The 22,096-nt window shown below is 39.0% G+C and overlaps 1 protein-coding gene across 1 annotated transcript in view; it reads right to left on the reverse strand.

Moving 5' to 3' along the window:
• Window positions 1-22,096, reverse strand: part of LOC310717159 (potassium/sodium hyperpolarization-activated cyclic nucleotide-gated channel 2) — a gene marked incomplete at its 5' end in the record, with an annotated part of 63,155 nt that overhangs the window by 35,268 nt on the left and 5,791 nt on the right. Inside the window, 2 exons of the mRNA XM_083524872.1 lie at window positions 1,145-1,363; window positions 11,202-11,363. Of these exons, the coding sequence (XP_083380998.1) occupies window positions 1,145-1,363; window positions 11,202-11,363 (381 nt within the window). The remainder of the gene's footprint in view (window positions 1-1,144; window positions 1,364-11,201; window positions 11,364-22,096) is intronic.

Genomic DNA, 22,096 nt, shown 5'->3' on the forward strand with positions numbered 1-22,096 from the left:
GCAAAAGGAGACTGAATGAGTAACGTGTCTCAATACTTTTGTCCATATAGTGTATCCTTATTTATGCTTTCTGTATACAATTATCTATTGTTTTAGTTACTAGTAATGGATCTATGTAACCTTGCAAGATCAATATGAATGAAATGAAAAAAGGTTACCGTAATTTCTGGACTATTAAGCGCACCCAAATATAAGCCGCACCCACTGAATTTGACAAAGATTTTTATTTTGAACATAAATAACCTTTCCTACACTGAAACTAATGGACTTTACACAGGCTTTAACAAAAGATAGTGTCTGTTACACGGCTTGTACCTAAACAGTAGCCTACCAAGAAAGTCATTGTTCACTGTCTTCCTCCATCCTTTCACAACAAGTTTTTTTTTTGGAACCGTCGTGCGTTTAAAAATCACCATCGGTGAAGCTTTTCTCCCGATGCCGTGCAGCTCAGAACACAGGTGAAGTGTGTTTTTTCATGCCCAGTTGTTTTCAGAGTGACGAATGATTCGCTGTAGACAGTCCGAGTGAGCGGCAGGTCAAACGTCAGAGGAACATCATCCATATTAATGATGTGGTGCGGCCCGATTCAGTGGGAGCGCATCTGATTTAATATAAAGAATTTCATTGGTTCACCTGAACCCGTTCCGCAATTTCATTGGTTTAATGTTATGGGGCTCGGTGTTTTGGCTTGAAGTTTGTGAAACCGGGAAAAACCCAGGAAAAATCCATAAATTAGCCGCTTCATTGTTTAAGCCGCGAGGTTCAAAGCATGGGAAAAAAGTAGCGGCTTACAGTCCGGAAAATATGGTACATGTGCGTGATTCTTCTTATTAACAAAAAACACTTACATTCATCCAATTTTACATTTAATTCTCTTGTTAATGATATTTTTTTCAAATAAAAGTTGCAATAATATCTGCTGACAGACCTGAAAAAAAACTAAGAAAACTGTATCTAGTGGAGCATTTTACTACATTTAACTACGCTTACCAGCTGATCTTTCCCTTATACAGCAACACCCTTTCCCGTCCTACCTCCATTTCCCAATAGATAAAGAGGCATTTATCTTTATCGAAGTAAAAGGTAAGCAGTCTTACATCCAACGGCCACCTCCTTTCATATCCTACATGATTGGCTTTCTTACCTTCTCCTGGTACTGTCGCCGGGAGGAGTCCAGCGACTGGATGAGAGCAGTGGCGTGGCCGATGAAGACGGCGTAGCAGGTGGCTCCGACGATCATGCTGAGCATGGTCAGCCATATGTCCGACAAGCTCTCCGGAGCCTGCCGGCCGTAACCTATACAGAGCATGTGACTCATCGCTTTAAACACGGCGAAGGAGTACAGCTCACTCCACGTGTCATTCTGCAGAGAGGAGAGACATCGAGAGAAAACAGTAAAGAAAATTAAAAAAACTTAATACTATCCCCTTATAGCCTATAAGCCTAACTGTTTTTATAGCAACAGGACTAGGTGATAAATTATAAGAAGCATAATGGATAATGAAGCTGAAAGAGGTTTTGTCACCAACAGGCTGGCTGGCTCAAACCAACCTCAATTAACCTTTAAAGTTAGCCTACATTTGACAAAATGTGTTGGATGATTAAACGTTTTCCGGGGAATGAACCTGAATGCACATGATGAAGTGTGAACAAATGTTGCCTCATTTCGAGAGGGGAAAAAACAACAGTGAGAAACTTTGAGTTAATTATATGACAAAAACATAGTAAATGTTCCCAAATTGCTATGGTATAAGTGGAATAAAGCACAAACTTACCAGAGTTATTTACTTATTTTCTGACAATAACATCATGTCCTGGTTTTATTCCTCTTCTACCACGGCAGCATGCCAATAATTACCCATTGTTATTTAATAAATAATTATGATCAGTATTGTGACACACCTGCGAACAAGGTAGCTTAGCACTGTCATCAGTTACAAAACAGCAGCGATACACATTTCCTTCTGAGACTTTTCTAATTTCTTTCTCTCTTTCGATGTTAAGAGAAACATATAAATTACAGATTTAAGGCAAACTTTAAGTTGACACACTATATGGACAAAAGTACACCTGAGACACCTGATATACGATCAAATTTGCTTCTTCCTCAAAGTGTTACCAGTTGGAGGCACACAATTGTACCAAATGACTTTGTATGCACTAGTATTAAATTAACTCTTCATTTGAACTTGGAGACCCAAACCAGCATAAAATACCCCATGCACAAAGTCGGCTCTATGAACCCCGGGTTTCAACTCACTACATCAGTACCTGGGCACAAATCTCCACAAGCACACACTGAAATCTATCAGAACATCTTCCCAGAAGAGCGAAGGATCATATAGCAGCAAATGGGCAGTAAATGTGGAATGGGATGCTCAAAAAGCACCTTTTGTATTGTATTTTTTTTTCATAAGATGGAATTCTAAGATGGTCAACATTTGAAACAGACTAGTAATTCCCAAGTCTTTCTGCCTAGTTGTGAAATATGTAGCTAAATACTAGATATATAAGTATCTTGTAGTAAAATGTTTTACACTGTCATGCTAAACTTTGCTGATCAGTTTGGGTTACTTGTAATTGCTGCACCACAAGCAAAGTATGACTGGTGAAACATCTGTGGATTTTAAAAACAAAGCATTCAATCCAACCAATCCAATCTATCTCGTAACTGTAGTGTATGGATGAATTAAAATTACAAGTATAATCATTTCCTGTTTGCTAAAGCTCACTTATAATAGACGTCTAATAGCATTAATATTCTGTATGGACTCTTTCTCTCACTCTCTTTATGCATTCCTGCTTTCTGATATGATATCAGTGCCAAATCCTGTCAGATCCCCACCTCTGTGTGTCCCCTCGCCCTCAGGACCTGCCTAATTCATCCTTATGCTCTACTTCTATGTGGTGGCTCTGCCCTTGTGACTCACTTTTCCTGATTGCCCTTGGCCCCATATGTTCCTCTAAATACTGTCTTGCTCAAACACATAGTTTATGCCAGGTATCTGCCAAAGATCAGTGAATAATCCCTTCTGGGTCTAAGAAACAGGCATCTTTGTTGGGTTTTATTTTTGCTATAGAAACTTAAAAATTCACAAAGATGATTTAAAAAATGTTTTCAATGACTTGCCATGAGACCACTATTATAAGTAAAATTCGATTAGCTTGCATTTCCTGTTTTTTTACCAACAGAATATTGGTCAGGATTCTTGTCTCTTTCTGATTTTGTAGGCAACGGTTCGATGGACACAAACCTTTAATTAAAGTGGTCCTTAAGGTCCAATTAATATACATTAAATGGACAAATGTTTGGACATAAGATGCTTTTTTACCATCTCATTCCATATTTAGTATCATTTGCTGTCATGATGAGCTCCAGTTCATATGGTAAGAAGTTCCACTACATTTTGGAGTTTGCTTGTGGATATTTGTGATCATTCAGTAAGCATGGGTGGTAGTAAAGTCAGGTTTTGATGTACGGTGAAGATGCCTGGGGTGGATTCAGTGTTCCAATTCATCCCAAAGGTATTGTATAGGGTTGAGGTCAGAGATTTAAAGCAGGAAACTCAAGATCTTGTAAACCCATCTTCATGGAGGTGGCTTTGTGCACGGGGGCATTATAATGCTGGAATAGGTTTGGGTCTTCTAGTTCTAGTGTAAGGAATATTTAATGCTACTACATCCAAATACATTCTGTACAATTGTATGCACCCAACTTTGTGGTAACAGTTTGGGGAAGAAGCACATATGGCTGAAAAAGTCTGGTGTTCTAGTACCTTATTGTAGCTTCAACTGTATTTGAAGGTATAAACATACACAGTCAATGTCTATAAGATGTAGTACTCCTGAAGGCACTACCACAGCTACTGTACATGGAAAAGTACAACTAGTGCTGGAAAAGCTCCAGAGTACTTCATTTCATTTGTCCTTTGTGAAACGATTCCATGGCAGCTCCACAGCGATTTTTCTTCACTAATGATCAAATCAAGATTAATTCTTGCGCTGCCCAGCCTCGGCACATCGAGACAGAGCGTCATTAGCGGCGAGGTTTGTGTGCATTCAGCAAATCTTGAAAGGTTCCAGGGCTTTAAGTGAAATTTAACAGGAAGCTTCAGAGAGCACTCCCCGAGAGACGTGAAATGGGAACTGACGTCAAAAAAGAAAAAAGAAACCTGGAATCATCAGTGTGAGTGAAAGCGAACTGGATAAGGATTAGAGAGCTTGAAGAGTTCAAGAGGGACAGGACGAGGACGAGAAAGAAAGTGGTGATGCAGGGAGGAGGAGAGAGTGGATGAAGAAGTGCGGACTTGAGAGAAAGAGAGAGAGAGTGAGAGAGAGACTAAGGTATGCAAACAGTGGCTTAACACAGCTGAATAATAGATGCAAAGCGAGCACTTAGGCTTCAAAATAGACATTTTCTGAAAGTGCATAGCTACACACACACACACACACACACACACACACACACACACACACACACACACTCGTGTGATCACACTGCTCCCAGACTGCTTTCTGTCAGAGGGCCAAATAGCACGTGTGCCCAGACGCTGATAAGCCCCACAAACATCACACACATGAACACACACACACACACACACACACACACATTCCTCTCTGTTCACCTCAGCTTATCTGGACACCCAGTGCTCTGTCTGCTATTGGCTCCTGTCACCAAGACTTACTTTAAAGCACCGGATGAACCAAAATATATATATATATTTATTCCCCAAGAGGACAGGTAGACATCCTCTCCTAAAACAGCTTCATTTCTTTTCACCTCAAACTCAACATTATCACATTTCTCTACCTGTCTGTTACTTTAATAATGCTGTTGTTTTTTTTTTTTTATATGTACATTGGGACAGCATTAGTTATAATCAAATAGTGAATTGTTCTCCTGAGCATCTCAGCAGGAGCAAGACGAAACAAGGCGAGAACGGAAATTAATGTCACCGCGACTGCCACTGGTTCCGTAATGATAAAAAGTGTTTGTTTCTTACTTTAATAAAAAGCAACGGTAAACGGCTACCGGAATTTAGTGTGGAAATAGACATCAATATACACTGTATACAAAAGTAATAGGATACCAGTCATATGTGGTTCTTTCACAAAGTTGGAGGCACACATTGTTCCTTCACTCAAACTAAGGCCATGTCCACACTTTGTTTGAAAACACATATTTTGGACTTCTGTCCACACTGAGGCGGCGTTTTCAGTTCCGTCTTACATGTTGCTCATGTGCAGTACGGGGACGTGAGCGTTTTCAGATGTTCGACTGCGGATGAGAAACTTTCGGAAAACGACCGAAAAACAAAAGTGTGGACAAAAACATCGTATTCAAATTTATTCGGATTAGTGTAGATGCAACCTAGGAGAGACCCAAACCTGTTCCAGCATGGCAATGCTCCTGTGTTCAAAGCCAAGTCTATAAAATGATGGTTTACATGGGTTGGAGTGGACGATCATGAATGGCCTAATATAGAGCTTTGACCTCAGCCCTACAGAAAACCTTTGGGATGAATTGGAACACTGACTGAGAACATCTGGAGAAACATCTTCCCAGAAAAGTGGAGATTATTACAACAGTAAATGGGAACTAAATGTTGAATGGGATGTGTTTATATCGTTCAAATCTACAAGACTTTCATACATTTTTAATAAAACATCCACATGAGTGGATTTATCAACAGTGATTCCATTACACATAACATTGTTGATGCTTCTGGAAGTGCAGATTCGTCTTCTACTGTATAACAGCAGCTCTGATGGCATATCAATGCGCTCGTTTTAATGCATTCTTGTTTTTATAGCAACAATCAACTTGTATGTGCATGTCAGACAGTACTACAATCAAATCCTACTGCTGATTTTTTAGTTGTCATTGATGAAGCTTTCCGTGAGGAGCTCGTTTATTATCATCATGTATGGAAGGAGTCTCCAGTGACAGCAGTGTTTTGTAACAGGTGAGCGGAGTTATGATAGGAATGTTCAGGGATGCTCCATTAGATTAAATGTGTAACTATAAATAAGAAGTATGGAATTTAATGTCATTCAAAAAAAATAAATGCGCTGTAAGCCAAATGTCTGTGAGGAATAACAAAGCGGGTTGTGATGTTATGCTATAGGATATCGGGTCACGTCACACCACCCTGCCTTTGATTTATTTCCTATAACAGCACATTCCGACATGTTTTATTCATCACTTCAATGTATCTGTGCAGTCTCCTGGGTTCATGTTAGCAGGAGTAGCATCCCAGCAGCTTTGATGTGTACATGTGTGTGTGTGGTTTTAGAGAGAAGAGAATGAAGCTTTATCTCCAGGGATTTTTCCTCAGCAAGTGGTCCACTGCTTCCTTAAGTTAGCACTGAGAGGTATTCATTAGCTTTTATCATCTCCTCAGAGATCCTGCTTAAAGGGCATGGGAAACGGATGAAATAAACTTACTTTGCGGTATGTTTTTACTGTATATTGTGTGTTTTTTGTCCTTCAGGGCTTTTCTTTGGAAGTTCGACATTGAATAACTTTCAGTACTGTTGAAAGGTGGGTAATTATGCAGTCAAGACACATGTATTTGGGTTATAAGCTGAAAGACATTTCAATCAGAAAATCTTCATCTTCAGTATTCCAGTTCATCCCAGAGGTGTTCAGTAGGGTTAAGGTTAGAGCTCCACTCAGGATCTTCCTCTCCAACCCATGTAAAAGATTTCTTGATAGAGCTGGCTTTTTGCACAGAAGCACTGTCATACAGGAACATGTTGGGTCTCCTAGTTCAAGTGAAATAAACATTTAATTCTACCACATCCAATGACATCCTTTGCTAACAGATGCAGAATTTCTTCTGTGTCTCCAAAAAAGGGTCAAAATGCTTAATCAGATACCATTATTTAAAAAAAAGAAATAAATGTGAAAAAAATGAAGAAAATACAAAAAAATATATATATATATATATATATATATAAAATATAATAATAGATATAAAAATCGTTCCCAATTAAAAAATTCGAAATCCTGTTGTCTACAAGGATGGACATGTTATATAATTTGTATAAAATGAATATTAAAAAATATATATTTTCAATGTCTCTCTGAACAAACTCATTGTTTAGATCGTGCTTGATTTATAATATATTCCAAATTTCATGTTTTTACGAATATGAATGCATTTTCTAGCATGTGATTCTTTCCATAGAAACAATTTATACAAGTTTTAAGATTGCAGCACAATGTGTTTGCCAAAGCCAAAGGCAAAGTTTGACTATTGACGGGGATTTCAAACACATTCCTCTAAATACTACAGAACAGCAGCGAGTTAGCAAATGCAAAGCTCCTTACATACAATAGGGTAAAATACAGTATGAGACTATTCATAACTCCTCATACATTATTGTTATTGATTGTAACCAAATGATCCAATAAGATGGAAATGAAAATGCGCACAAAATGGATGAAGTGCTAAGAGTGATTTCATACCACGCAACTACTTTGCGAATATAAAACTGACAGTAATAAAAATAGAGTTTTGTGATGCACTTCTATCTATAATGTTCCTCAGATATTTTTGAGAGCTATTTCATATAACACATTGAGATGGCTGCTATTAGGCAACATGCCCTGACTATTCAGGTGCAGCAGCAGCTTGATATACTGTAGGAACAGAAAGTCCAGTGTTTGAGGAGTCAAGTTTTATAGAGCCAAAGACCAGAATTTAACTTTCGTTCTTTAATTGGAAAAAAAAGAAAGAAAATGTGGCAGCTACACTGTATGGGCAAATATATTGGAACATCTGAATTTTTTTGCCAAATGTGCTTCTACCACAAAAATGGAGACTCAAAATTGCATAGGATGCCGCTGGATGCAGGTAGCAATAAATTTTCCCTTCACTTCAAATAGGAGACCCAAACCTGTTCCAGCATGACAATGCCCCTGTGTACAAAGCCAGCTCCATTAAGATATGCTTTACATGAGTTGGAGTGACTGCTATAGAGCTCTAATCTCAACCCTATTAAACACCTTTAGGATATATCGGAACACTGACATGTAGTCCCAGGCCTCTTCACCCTACATCAATACCTGACTTTACTAACACCATTGAAATGAGCATAAATCTCCATAAGCACACTCCGAAATCTAGTGGAATATCTTTCCAGAAGAGTGGAGGTTATTATAATGATGATGGGGGATTGAATGTTGAATGGGAATGTGGAAGTCATTTTCTCACCAGCTTCCCTATTTGTCTCTCTCTTTGTGTTGATAAGACAAAATAAAAGTCTTAATAATGTGCAAAACCTGCCATTCTGAAAACTATCCCGTGTCATAGAAATGAATGTTTTATATTTACTTTTAACTGTTACAAAGTGCTGGAGACACTGGAGTATAAATATCTCCAATCATTCAGCTTATTTTTAACATCAAACTAATAAGTTCCTGTGTATACTGATACTATAAAAGCTACATAATATTACAACGAGTGCACAACAGTTATTCTAAAAGTTTGTGATAGTTATATATACTGTATATATACTGTGTGTATATATAAATATATATCAAATTTGAAGGAATACCATAAAAGATTGTGGTTTTTTGTTTGTTTTTTTTATAAATGAGAGAATTAAGGAATTTAGTGATTATTGTAATGGATGGTTGTTCAAACCTTGTTTTGGTTTTAATTCAGAGGTCTTGAGACAAGCTTAATGTTCACAGGCTGATGCTCAAGCTGTGCCACAGGGCAGTACAGCGTCTGCATTTCTTTCCCATACCTGAGCTCAATGATGCTAACAATTGCCTGGTGTTGTTGTGATCAGGGAGACAGCAATGACGTTCCTCCCCACAGAGAGCACTCGCAAAGCTATTTTGGCTTTCTTGGCTCCAGGCCAGAGATGGCTGTGTCAACATCTGGATGTGAATGTTTAAGTGAACACATTTCAGTTCTCAAAATAATGTAACAAATCTGCTCAAAGGGCCCAGAATCTTCTGCTTCCAGTTCAGGTCTTGTGTATGTGGCTAAACCTTGAAGCATCTGTATTTATTTGCTACACACACTGAAAGGACAATCTAATCTGGAAACGCACATGGAATCGATAACTAAACCTGTGTGTGTGTGTGTGTGTGTGTGTGTGTGTGTGTGTGTGTGTGTGTGTGTGTGTGTGTGTGTGTGTGTGTGTGTGTGTGTGTGTGTGTGTGTGGACAGATTGGCTTCCTGCAGGGAGAAGCTGCGAGGACGTCTAACAGGTCCTGGCGTCCTAACGCGGTACAGAAATAAAGGCAGATGTCTTTCTCGTTTGTGTGCACCAGCATGTAACAAATGATCAACCATTTCTCATATTCAGAACAGTAAAGAGTCGTGATCGAGCCCATTCACACATCCTCAGATTAACCTTTTCTCTCCGACCTGTCTCTCTGAACTCTCCCTTTGAGGGTTTTTTTTTTCTATCCGAAACTCATCCTATCTGATCTCTAGAGGATTTCTTTTTGTGGTGCCACAGGGGGCTGCCACCTGATGTTCAGCCTGATATCACAAAGGACTGCCTGGACTTTTCAGTTCAGTTTTATACAGATGAAATTAAAATGAACTGATAGGATGAGAAAAAGAGTATAATGGCTAATAATTCTCATGTTTAAGCTGCCTTTTTGCTAAGTCACAGTAAGAGCTGGCCAAGACTTTGACCAAATAAATTCTTCATGCATTCTTCATTCTTTTTTTTTGAAGATCAAATAAACATTAAAAAAATACCCTTTGGCTCATAATTGTCCCCATGTGGAAAATAAGGAGTAGCATCAGGAAAGGTTTCACAGCATGGCTGTTACAAGGTGAGTCGATCTGACAACCGACATTTTCAAATCTGTTTGTTTTTCACACAACCATAATGGTGTGATTTTTAAGAAGGAGAGAAATGTGGATGCAGAATTGAGAGATGCAGGTAACTAGCAGAGGACAAAATTGGAAAAAGCAATTTTATGAGGTGTATATATAGATAATAGAGGGGGGGGGAGAGAGAGAGAGAGAGAGAGAGAGAGAGAGAGAGAGAGAGAGAGAGAGAGAGAGAGAGAGAGAGAGAGAGAGAGAGAGAGAGAGAGAGAGAGAGAGAGAGAGAGTAGAACATAGAGACTAATACTGATGATTCTAATTGAAACAGGAACTTTTTAAATCAAGGTAAATGATGTGTGTGTGTGTGTGTGTGTGTGTGTGTGTGTGTGTGTGTGTGTGTGTTTGTCCCACTAAATGTTCTTTCATGTGTGTTAAAAGGAGGAACAAAAAGAGCAGCTGCTCTGGCACGTCCCAGGTCTCCACACACACACACACACACACACACACACACACACACACACACATACACACACACAAACCCTTTTATCTGCTGTCATCACCCTGCCTTGTTTCACCCCGCACACAAAAACAACACACATCACACCTCACACGGTTCGCCCTTCTTCATCTCTCTGCACATTATCATGATAAAGATTGATAAAGCAGGAGAACGGCTGAAAATAACTCCTTCACTCGACGTACAGTGAATTCTACAAACGAGCATTTATACTTTCGGATTTCCAACTCTTGTGCCAAACCATTCAGTGATTCAAAAGGCTAATTGCTAGCATTTTCTCTTAGTTTCTCTGCTTGAAGTGCATAATCTCCTAATGCTATAGAATCTATACATGTCAGTGCTATTAACTCATGAAAATATAGAGCACTTAAGAGTTTGTGTTAACTGAACGTCACGTCACACGGCCAAATGAAATCAGGTAAATGCAATGAGACATCTCATTTCGGGCAAATTAGCCTTAGTGGGCTGTCCCCTCCCGCTTCAAGAAGCATTTATCTGTATATTCATGCCGAGGGAGCAGAAAAAATCTAATTTAATTCGATTCGATTATGCCGCTCCTGTGTTTGGGCCTCGGCTGGTGAGCTGATTTATGAATTTAGCATCATTTTGCTAGCGTTAATGCATGCTAGCAGAGATTGGCAGCGGCCTCCTGGTGTACCTTTGACCTATTGTTACTGACACGCTCTCGCAGCATGACGCCGGACTGAATATGAAAACGGTGCTGAAAAAAAGCCTGAAGATGACCAATATAAGGCTATTTATTATTTTTTTTTTATTACTCTTACCTCTTAAAATCATTGAACTAAAGACTGAAAGTCCAGCTGGGAAGAGTCAACAAGTCAAAAGGTTTCAGCCGGGTGTGAACTGTAACTTACCACCATTTTGTTGAGCGAGACCCAGCAGTCGGAGGGGAAATCCTGCAGCATGGGCACGAGGAACTGAAGACAGCCATCCCAGTGGCACAGCAGCAGCATCATGGCAATCAAATTGATGATGCGCATCACGGCACTCGCCAGGTCGTAGGTCATGTGGAAGATCTGGAATGAAGCACAGCGTGTGGAATACAAATTCACTAATCTTGATTCAATATAATAAGAATAATTATGCGCATTCGTAAAAGAAAAGGTTTCCAGTAATATGTATTTGACTGTGTGAGGATTGCAGTATGTGCTTAGAACAGAGTTCAGATTTATTTAAAGCTTAGAAAACATATAAGGAAAAGGACCATGTCCTTATGTACAGGTGCTACAAATATGTATGTAAGTTATTGTTCACCCTTCAGGAGCTCACACCTGGTAAAGATTTTTTGTCTACTAATACAGAAGGACATGTGTGGAATTAGGTGAACAGCTTTGGGAGGTATATATGTGGGAGAAAAACTGGATTCTGAAGTGGTGTTTGCAAATGTTACTCTGCTTTGTTTCCTTATGAAGTCTATTTGGATTCCCAGACTTCTGGGCAAGTTATTCTGATCTGATCAAGTCTATAAGTGTATTTACTACAGTATACTATGAAACTGAGCTTCACAGAGGTTTTTACAGCCAGAGACGTGTTTCGCACGCCAATTTTATGCATAATCCATTCAGGTATTATTCTCTGTAGGCAAACCATCATATTATGTATGTATTTATTTATTTGCTTGTGCTATTAGAGCCTTTTTAGTCCTGACATTTTTGACCTACCAAAAACCAAACCAGGCACAACATTTCTTTTGTTTGTTTGTTCATGTGCTTATTTCATTCTTCTTTTATTTTGCACTATATGACTACTTCTATTTTATTTGATGTTTTGTTTTTGTTTTTTTAATTAAAAAAAGAACAATAATCTGTGTAAATCATATTAGTGTATGGAAATCCATTTATTTATTCAGCTTCTTTGTCTTGGTCAGGCAGATCTGGAATCTATTCTATGCACAAAGCAGAAAAATACCCTGGATGGGATGCCAACGCACACACACACACACATACACACACACACACACACACACACACACACACACACACACACACACACACACACAAAAACACACACACACACAAAAACACACACACACACACATGCACGTTCGTATCTTCATCCAATTCAGCATAGTTAATCCACCCTCTGGCATGAATTTGGGAGCTGGGAGGAAACTGGAACACCCAGAGCAAACCCAGAAAATGCGGAATTCTGCACACTGTAACACCTTACCTCAGGATTGAACTGGATCTAACTGAAGCAGAGAGACAGCACCGCCACATGTTCATTTTAAACAATGTTATTAAACTCACATTCACATTCTTTATAGATGCTAGAAATGGTGCTTTAGGCATAAAGAAATGTAATTTCTCTGACAATTTATGCAATTTGTTTGCAATTTTCCAGCTAATAAAATCTTTAAATCTAATTCTTTCATATTATGAAAACATTTATAGTGATATTTTTGCAGTTCTTTGAGACAGAGAGAAAAAACTTCTAAAGCAGTATTTTTAGTACAGGAACATCTGACTTTTCCAGTCATATGTGGTTCTTCCACAGACTGCACCAAGTTGGAGGCACACAATGTATTTGTTTTTGCTTTGTGTGTATATGTGTATATTAATCTGTTTCTATATGCATATGTATTTACGTAGGTCTATAAATTAATAGTGTGAATAATATAATGTATATAATGCGTTTCTTCTTCTTCCGGCTTCTCTTATTAGGGGTCGCCACAGCAGATCATCCATCTCCATACATCTGCCTCTTTCACACCAACTACCTGCATGTCTTCCCTCACCACAGCCATGAACCTCCTCCTTGGCCTTCCTCTTCTCCTCCTTCCCGATTGCTCCATCCACAGCATTCTCCTACCGATATACCATGTCCCTCCTCTGCACATGTCCAAACCATCTCAATCTCGCCTCTCTCACCTTGTCTCCAAAATGACCTTCATGCACTGTCCCTCTAATAAACTCATTTCTAATCCTGTCCATCGTCGTCACTCCTAATGAAAACCTCAACATCTTCAGCTCTACTACCTCCAGCTCTGCCTCCTGTCTTTTACTCACTGCCACTGTCTCTAAACCATACAACATCGCAGGTCTCACCACAGTCCTATAAACTTTCCCTTTCACTCTTGCAGATACCCTTCTATCACAATTCACTCCTATCACTCTTCTCCACCCAATCCACCCTGCCTGCACTCTTTTCTTCACTTCTCTCTCCATTACTTTGCACTGTTGATCCCATTTACTTAAACCTCTCCACCTTCTCCACCTCTTCTCCCTGCATCCACACCACTCCACTGCCCTCCCTCTCATTCACACACTCTTTCTTACTCCTACAGACTTTCATTCCTCTTCTCTCCAGCACATACCTCCACCTCTCCAGGCTCTTCTCAACCTGCTCCCTACTCTCACCACAATTTACAATATCATCCGCAAACATCATAGTTTTTGGAGACTCCTGTCCATTACCACTGCAAACAGGAAAGGGCTCAGAGCCGATCCTTGATGCAGTCCAACCTCCACATTTAACCAGTCGGTCATTCCTACTGCACATTTCACTGCTGTCACACTGTCCTCATAAATGTCCTGCACCACCCTAACATACCTTTCTGACACATCTGATTTCCTCATACAAGATCACAACTCCTCTCTTGGCACTCTGTCGTACGCTTTCTCTAAATCCACAAACACACATTGCAACTCCTTCTGACCTTCTCTATACTTCTCCATCAACATTCTCAAAACAAATAATGCATCTGTGGTGCTCTTCCTCGTCATGAAACCATACTGTTGCTCACAGATGGTCACCTCTTCTCTCAGCCTGGCTTCCACTACTCTTTCCCATAACTTCATGTTGTGACTGATCAACATTATTCCCCTGTAGTTACTGCAGGTCTGCACACTCCTTCTCCATTCCTCAGGCATCTTCTCACCTTCCAAAATCTTGTTGAACAATCTTGTTAAAAACTCCACTGCTATCTCTCCAAAACATCTCCATGCTTCTACCGGTATGTCATCTGGTCCAACTGACTTTTCACTCTTTATCCTCTTAATCGCTGCTCTCACTTCCTACTAATCCTATCCACTTCCTGCTTCACCATCTCCACATCATTTACCCTTCTCTCTCTCTCTCATTTTCCTCGTTCATCAGCTGCTCAAAATTCTCCCTCCATCTTCTCAACACACTCTCCTCACTAGTCAACACCTTTCAATCTCCATCCTTTATTGCTCTAACTTGTAGCACATCCTTCCCAGCTCGGTCTCTCTGTCTGGCCAATCTGTATAAATCCTTTTCTTCTTCTCTAGCGTCCAACTTCAAATACAGCTACTCATATGCCTTTTCCTTGACTTTTGACATGTCCCTCTTCACTCTTCTTACATCTCCTTGTACTCCTGCCTTCTTTTCCCATCTCTGAACAATGTGCACAAAGCCAGCTCCATGAAGATGCCTTACATAAAAGTGATTTGGAAGATCTTGAGTGGCCTGCTATAGAGCTTTGATTTCCACCCTATTGAACATCTTTGAGATGAATCGGATCACTGACTGCACCCCAGGCCTCCTCACAACACCTTCACCAGTATCTGACTTTACTAACACCTTTGTAGTTAAATGAGCACAAATCTCTAAAAGCACACTCGAAATCTAGTGGAACATCTTCCCAGAAGAGTGAATGTTATTATAACAGCAAAATGTAAAATGGGATTTTCAAAAAGCACATATGAATCTTATAGTCAGGTGTCCACAAACTTTTGTTCGTATAGTGTATTTGGCTGAGTGACAGAATGCTGATTTGTTTGTACGATGAATGTTGGCACAGAGGTAGAAGAAATACATGTAGTTCATTTTAAGCAAATATAAAAACTCACTTATTAAAAAAAATCAAAGTTTCCATACTTAGAATTGATCCCATCATCCCTACCTGCACTGAGAAGGTGTTTGGGGACTAGTTGGGGGCATAATATATTAACCGGTCACCCCTCTGAGCGCAGTCATCACACATATATTTATGTGATCTGACACTTCCGTTCTTTCGATCTCACTCTGAACGTGGATCTAAGATTTTTGAGAGTGTGTGTGTGTGTGTCCACAAGCAAAGGGAATGCCAGAGAGCTAAACAAAAAGCAGCAAGTGAACTGGAAAGCAGCATTATTCCTGAGAACAGTTTTACATCATGTTATTGATTGACTACAGCACCAAGGGCATGAGAAAAAAAAAAAACCTCATGCATGCGCTTATACTAGTTCTGCATTTTTTGTTGTCTGCCTTCTGCACAGAAACATGAATATAAACGTACGCTGCTGATTCCGTGACCTTGTTTAGCCGCCTTGGTGCCACTTTATCTACCAGGTTTTTTATATAAGAAAGTCTCTGCGACGAAATACACACCTAATAAATTTCTAATAAAACAAAGCCACTGCATGCACAGAAGTTGAATCAACAAGAAATCTTTTGGTCTGTACAAGATGTAATAGCCTGTAATGGCTAATAAAGCCTTAGTCAAGTCTAGTGCAGGTTACTTAGAGGGCGATGAGATTTTCCTTTAGAACGCTGCTTTCCTCTCCCATGCATTACAGTGCACTTAAAAACCTGAGAATCAAAGTGATGATACGTTTCATCTCAAAACATGTTCTTTCCTTAAGTGGGTGCTGTGATGTTCTTGACTTTCTATTTAACCTACTGATTTAAGTAGTTCTAGAAGTTTTGGCTATAAAGTTTGTACTAATGTGTACTTTGAAATACACTAAATGGACAAAAGTGTATGGACATATATTCATAAGATTTATATGTGCTTTTCGAACATCCCATTCTACATACTCTTATAATAACCTCCACTCTCCTGGGAAGATGTTCTACAAGTTTGTTTGTCGAGATTTGTCTGCATTCCATTCAGCCACAAAGGTGTTTGTAAAGGCAGGTACTGCTGTAGGTGAGGAGGCCTGGGGTGCAGTCAGAGTTCCAATTTATCCTAATGGTGTTTAAAAGGGTGGCGGTCTCACTCCGTTTCTCAACCCGTTTCACTCCAACCCATGGAAACCATATCTACATGGCGCTGGCTTTGTGCACAGGGGCAACTTCGTGGTAACAGTTTGGGGTAGAACCACATATGACTGGAAAAGTCAGGTGTCCCAATACTTTTGTCGATACAGTCTGTGAATATATTTAGCATTTTAGCATCTCTTGAAGGAGACTCCAGTTCTCTATAATCCATATCAAGTTTTGAGCCAGGGCTCTAGCAAAACATGGCAAGCTTTAATCGATGAAAGTTTGTTTAATTAAAAGCAGATTAAATGTATTCATTAATTCAAACAAATTGTACAAAACAATGTTAATCATTAGCAGCTTGCTGTGGTCTGACATGCAGTTATTGGAATATAATTCACTTCACTGAAGTGATCCACAGTTATGTTTGGAATTACTGTAAAATATAGTTCCTGTACATGCCTATATGAATTCAATTTGTGGTTGTTCTAACAAAGTGCTGAATGTTAGACGACCAGATGACCAGACAAGGACATAACAACCGTAGCTGGTCTAGCATGTGTTAGCGCAAATTCTCTGACAAAATAAAGGATAAGTGTGTTATATCTTTCTGAGGTAGATTAGCACCAACGGTTAGCTTTTGATCTCTTTCAGAGTGAGCTGTGGTACATTTGTGTGTATTGACAGACACTCAGGAGTGATTAGTGCTGATTAATCTAACATTGCACGATCAAGCATCCATCAGACACGCGGAATTTGTTACCACACAACAGCACTGATCAGTCAATGATGGCCTATTTAACTCATGCTTACCTGAAGTAGTGAAAACTGCTTTGTGATAAATATATATCTTGCAGTCTCTCCAGAAAATAAAGCAAGAAAGATAGAAATACACAATCATCCGAACAATCGCAGTGTTTGCAAACTCTTTCTTCCGATTACCGAGATGAACGTAAGCAGGTCAGAGGGGAGCTGATGAATCAACTGCAAAGGTATAATCAGGCTTCAGCAGGTTGCCTCCGCTGACTCAGAATACAAATAAGTATGTACTTCAGCATAAAAGAAAAAAGGAATCAGCCGAATCCACAGGGCCACTGTTAGAAAGGTGAGAATATAATAACTCAGACTCAGGTTTACAAGCAACGCAAGGAATTGCGTGCTTCAGAGAATGAATCAGCGCTGAACTGAAGCCAATGTTTGTCATCATTGAACTTCTCTTGGTTCTTTATAGGCAGATAAATGCAGGATATTTTTTCAGGCACTGCATGTGATTAAGAAAAACTTTGGATTTGTGCAGTGCATCACTAAACTGTTACACAAACAATACAATCATCAGATTGTGGGTACAGCCAAGGTATATGTTCAGTGCATACTTTGTTCATTCTAACAGCAATTAACCACTGGTTAATGTTAATGTGGACGAAGTACACAAACCATGTAAACTAAAAATATAAAAAAAATAATAATATTTGAGAAAATGAGTAAAAAAATATTGAGTAAAATTTGACTCCGATAAAAGTAAATGTGCTCCCGTTAAACTTTCACTTAAGTAAAAGGACAAATGTATTTGCCTTCAAATGTACTTAAGTATTCAAAGTACTATGATTTATTATAGCTATAAATGTTCCTATTATAATTTTTTGTACAAAACTCTTTGCCTAATCAACTCAGTTTATGTGAAAAGACGCGAATGTTACTTTTAGCACACCGATCTATTAATAGAATGATATTAATGCATCAAGCACTGATTTATATCTATTAAATTTATAATGAGCTCATAACCTTCTTTACAACTACTTTTAAAAAATCATGCAAATAAATTCACCGGGGGTTGTGGAGAGTTCGAGTCAGGAGTTTCTTCCATCATTTACTTCTCTCAAAATGTTCTGCTTGCTGTTGAACTGATGCTGAACTGTATGTTAGTGTAAATAGAAACCACCAAGCGGCAATCAAAATAAGTTCACTTGTTTTATAACAGATACACAAAGCAGCTACTTAAGTACAGTAACAGATTACATAAATTTTTTTTACTGTCACCACTGCAGTAAACCAATCATAATTGGTACTACAGTGTAAAATATAATGTGTCTTAACCTTTGCATTAAGATGCAAGCATTTGAGTGAAAATTAAGATTATTGAGGTCAACCAGGTGGGCAACATATTCCTGTGCTCTTTTGAAGACCTGGATGGCATACTCAATCTCAATCACAGTGACATTGGTCAAACGTAGGATCAATCGACTATGAAATCAGGTATGTAAAAGAGGGCAAATAGCGCTTACTTCTGAGTGTCACACTGCCCTGGGTAGCTGCATGAGAAGAAATTCACGTTCGTTTGATTTAAGAGATCTGGCTAGTCGGTGGGAATTGGCACGAGTATTACTAGCATTATTGATAGGCTGTAATCAATCCAAATTGATTGAAAACTTTACCCAGTAGACCCAGCCACAGTGACATCTATATGGAATTCCCAGACTGCCAGACATTTGGGCTAATTGCATTTAATAATTATTATACATCCACAATTGCAGAGATTTTGTTTGTCATTGTTCTATAAAGTCGCTAGTTGTTCTTCCTACTACTGGTTGTTATAGTAACATGTACCAGTGGGTGGAGCAAATAGTTTTCCACTTTTGACAACCAATCAGAAGACGGAATAGGGTTATTTAATCGCACTGAAAAAACTGCACCAAGTTGCCTTATATTTGCATACTGTTATATATTGTATTTGCTAATAATGAAAGGGTTAACTAATCACACTTTAGGATGATTGGGTATGAAGGGGTAAATGGGGCTTCCTATTGGCTGGCTTTTTCTCTGAACTAGGTGTTACACTAATTAGTTCAGGTGTTGTAAGGTTAGCGGTCCAGCATGAGGACTGTCGAATATGCTGGAAGGTCACTCGGCTCACTGTTTTCTCAGTGAATAAATCAGAGAAAAAACTACTTGGAGCATGAGTTTTATTAACACAATGCAGGAGACAAACAAGACACCAGTTACACCGACACCATATTGTACTCCGTATAAACTGCCTTCCTCATCCATTTTATAATATTCAAATTTCTGCATTTTCTGCATAAATCTCATGCACTGACTCACTTCTGACTCACCAAAGCTGAATCATCAGCAATTGAATTTATTCTGTTTCCTGTTTGTACCTCCATATGTCATAAACCTCCGTCATTGCATCCACCGTGTTCTTGGTGACACCAGCAGAATGTTTGATGGCCCAATCAGAGGTCCCGGAGAGGTCAGAGCTGAGTGTCTGAGAGGAAGGGAGGAACTGAAATGCTATGGGTGGCGAGCCATAGGATTATACAGTTAAAGTAATTACAGCAGAGCACACAGCCCTGCCACTGCACTCCCAATAATAATCATTAATGTTCCTAGCACACATGAGTACAACATGTAATTTACCAATTTCCTGGAGAGTTTTGCATTCGAAAACGGTTCAAAACACTTTGATTATTAAGAAAAAAAGATTCTTAAGATTGTATCCAAGTAGCAAATAAATGAGGGATATTTTTGTATTTTTGCACTTATGTAAGGCTATACTACACTTCTTGTTGGCAGGTTTTCATCAATGCTGCTACTCTCATTTGATCGCTGTTCACACCTGCTTGCTTTAATTAGCCTCAATGTGTTTCTTTTCATAATAATGTTAATGCAATGCCATTATCTGTATCTTTAATGCTCCAGATATCTGCATCTCTTCATAAATAAACCTTAGCACTATGCAAACAAAAAAGAAAAACACAAAAAAAACAAGTGGAAATGCCAGCACTGTCAGCATGATGTGTTAACTGTGTTCCTGATTTGAAATGTGCATAGGACTGTTTTTAATCCCGCCCACAGGTTTTATTTTTGTTTGCATCTGCCTGTTTTTGTGAGATAGTTGGTTTTATGCTATTTAGCCAAAAGTTTGGGGAGACCCAACCATCACACTCATGTGCTTGTTAGACAAGCCATTCTAGTTGTCCTATTTTGCTCATATAATACAATACACTTGACTTCACTAGTTTTCCTGAGTTTTCCGGAGATTGTTTGTCTATTTAGCTACAGGTTCTGGAGTATATTCCATTTTTCCCCCAAAGGTGTTAAGGGGTTTGACGTCAGGTCTCGATACAGGTCACTTGAGTTCTACTCCAACTTTAGCAAACCATGTCTTCATGGCCTCATGCATACTTTGGTCATGGGGGCATTGTTATTCTGGAATATTTTTGAGCCTACTACTGTAGTTCTAGTCTATTAAAGAAAACTCTTAATGGTACAACAAACAAAGACATTTGTGTGCTTCCAAATTTATTGCAACAGTTGTGGGAAGAACAACATACGGCTGTGATCGGCAGGTTTCTACATATTTTTTAGGCATAAAATAGTCAATGTTTAAACAAACTGACTAAACTGACTGGGTTGTTACTTAGGATGAATGAAAGAATGCTGTAAATGTATCATGTATCACTGCATATTCAGGTTAAAGAAGAAATTTACACTTATCAGACACCCTTATCCAGAGTGCCTTACAACTAAACAGTTAAAGGTTAAGGGCCTTGCTCAAGGGCCCATCAGTGGCAGCTTGGTGATGCTGGGATTTGAACTTTTGACCTTCTGAGAGTTCAGTGCCTTAAACAATGAGCTACCACCTCCAAGACTTTGTCCTGCGAGCTTCATATCTAACAGCTCGATTGCACCTAATACTGTCATGACTATTTATACTACAAAATACCTTTGTTATCGGTGTTACGATTTATTTGAGATGCATAATCTGTACAAAGAATAGAAAGAATGTATTTCTACTTGTTGACATACATCTACTGTGAATATACTCGTTTACAAGTTTATTCATGGGTCTGCTCTCAATCTACCATGAACAGGTACCAGGTTTAAATAATCTACAATTGAAGTTCAATCTGTATATATGCTGTGTACAGTTTGTGCCAAAAGGCACCACTAGTGGTAACATAACATGGTTATGCTTTTATGTCACTTTATTAACCACACCCACCTTGTTGGTCTGCATTCTCATTATACAGTACAGAGACTGTAGATCATCACACCATTTCTATACACAGATTGTAGTTGTATTCATTATCCTTTAACTCTGATTAGCTCCTGTTTTGTGCTCGTGCTGGCAGGATATTTTTGGATAGTGGACTGTAAAAAGGTCCCTGCAAAATAATGCACACCCACCAACATACTATAAATAAAACCAGGGATCCTTACTCCTGTCTCACAGTTGGTCGGTTTCTAGATTCCCTGTTTACACTGTATATTTTTAGGTAAGGGATACGACGTACACTTTGTTGATTCGAACAACAGTTATGGATTTGCCTCTGCAAAAATTCAACGCGACCGCTGCTTCAATTAGTGTTTCTAAAACAGCTGAATTACACCTACTTGGTTCCAAACATTACCCTGAGTGGAAATTAAAGCTATTCTGATTGCTCCCATGCGACTTTTCTTAAACGGCAATCTAGTCCTTTTACACTTCATTCAAAATAGAAATAAGATATTTGGGCTCTACAGCCATGTTTGCCTGCGGGTTTTATTTTAGCCACGATTCTTGGATTGTCCTCGAATGTGATTATCTGCACCGGGTTTGTTTCTGAAAGCCGGCTCGAAACTTGATTGATGATCATCGGCCGCTTGCCAGCACCATTTCTAAAACAAAATGCTTTGTTCAGCTCAGCATAATATCTGGTAGAGCAGAGAAAGTGCTTTTATATTGGCATCTGCCAAGTCTATATTTTCCAAATGTCAAATGGGAAAGTGTGCTGTTTAGTTGTTGTATATGTTGTAATGATCATGTAAACTCTTGACA

This window comes from Silurus aristotelis (genome assembly GCF_946808225.1).
Source record: "Silurus aristotelis genome assembly, chromosome: 22".
Lineage (NCBI taxonomy): Eukaryota > Metazoa > Chordata > Actinopteri > Siluriformes > Siluridae > Silurus > Silurus aristotelis.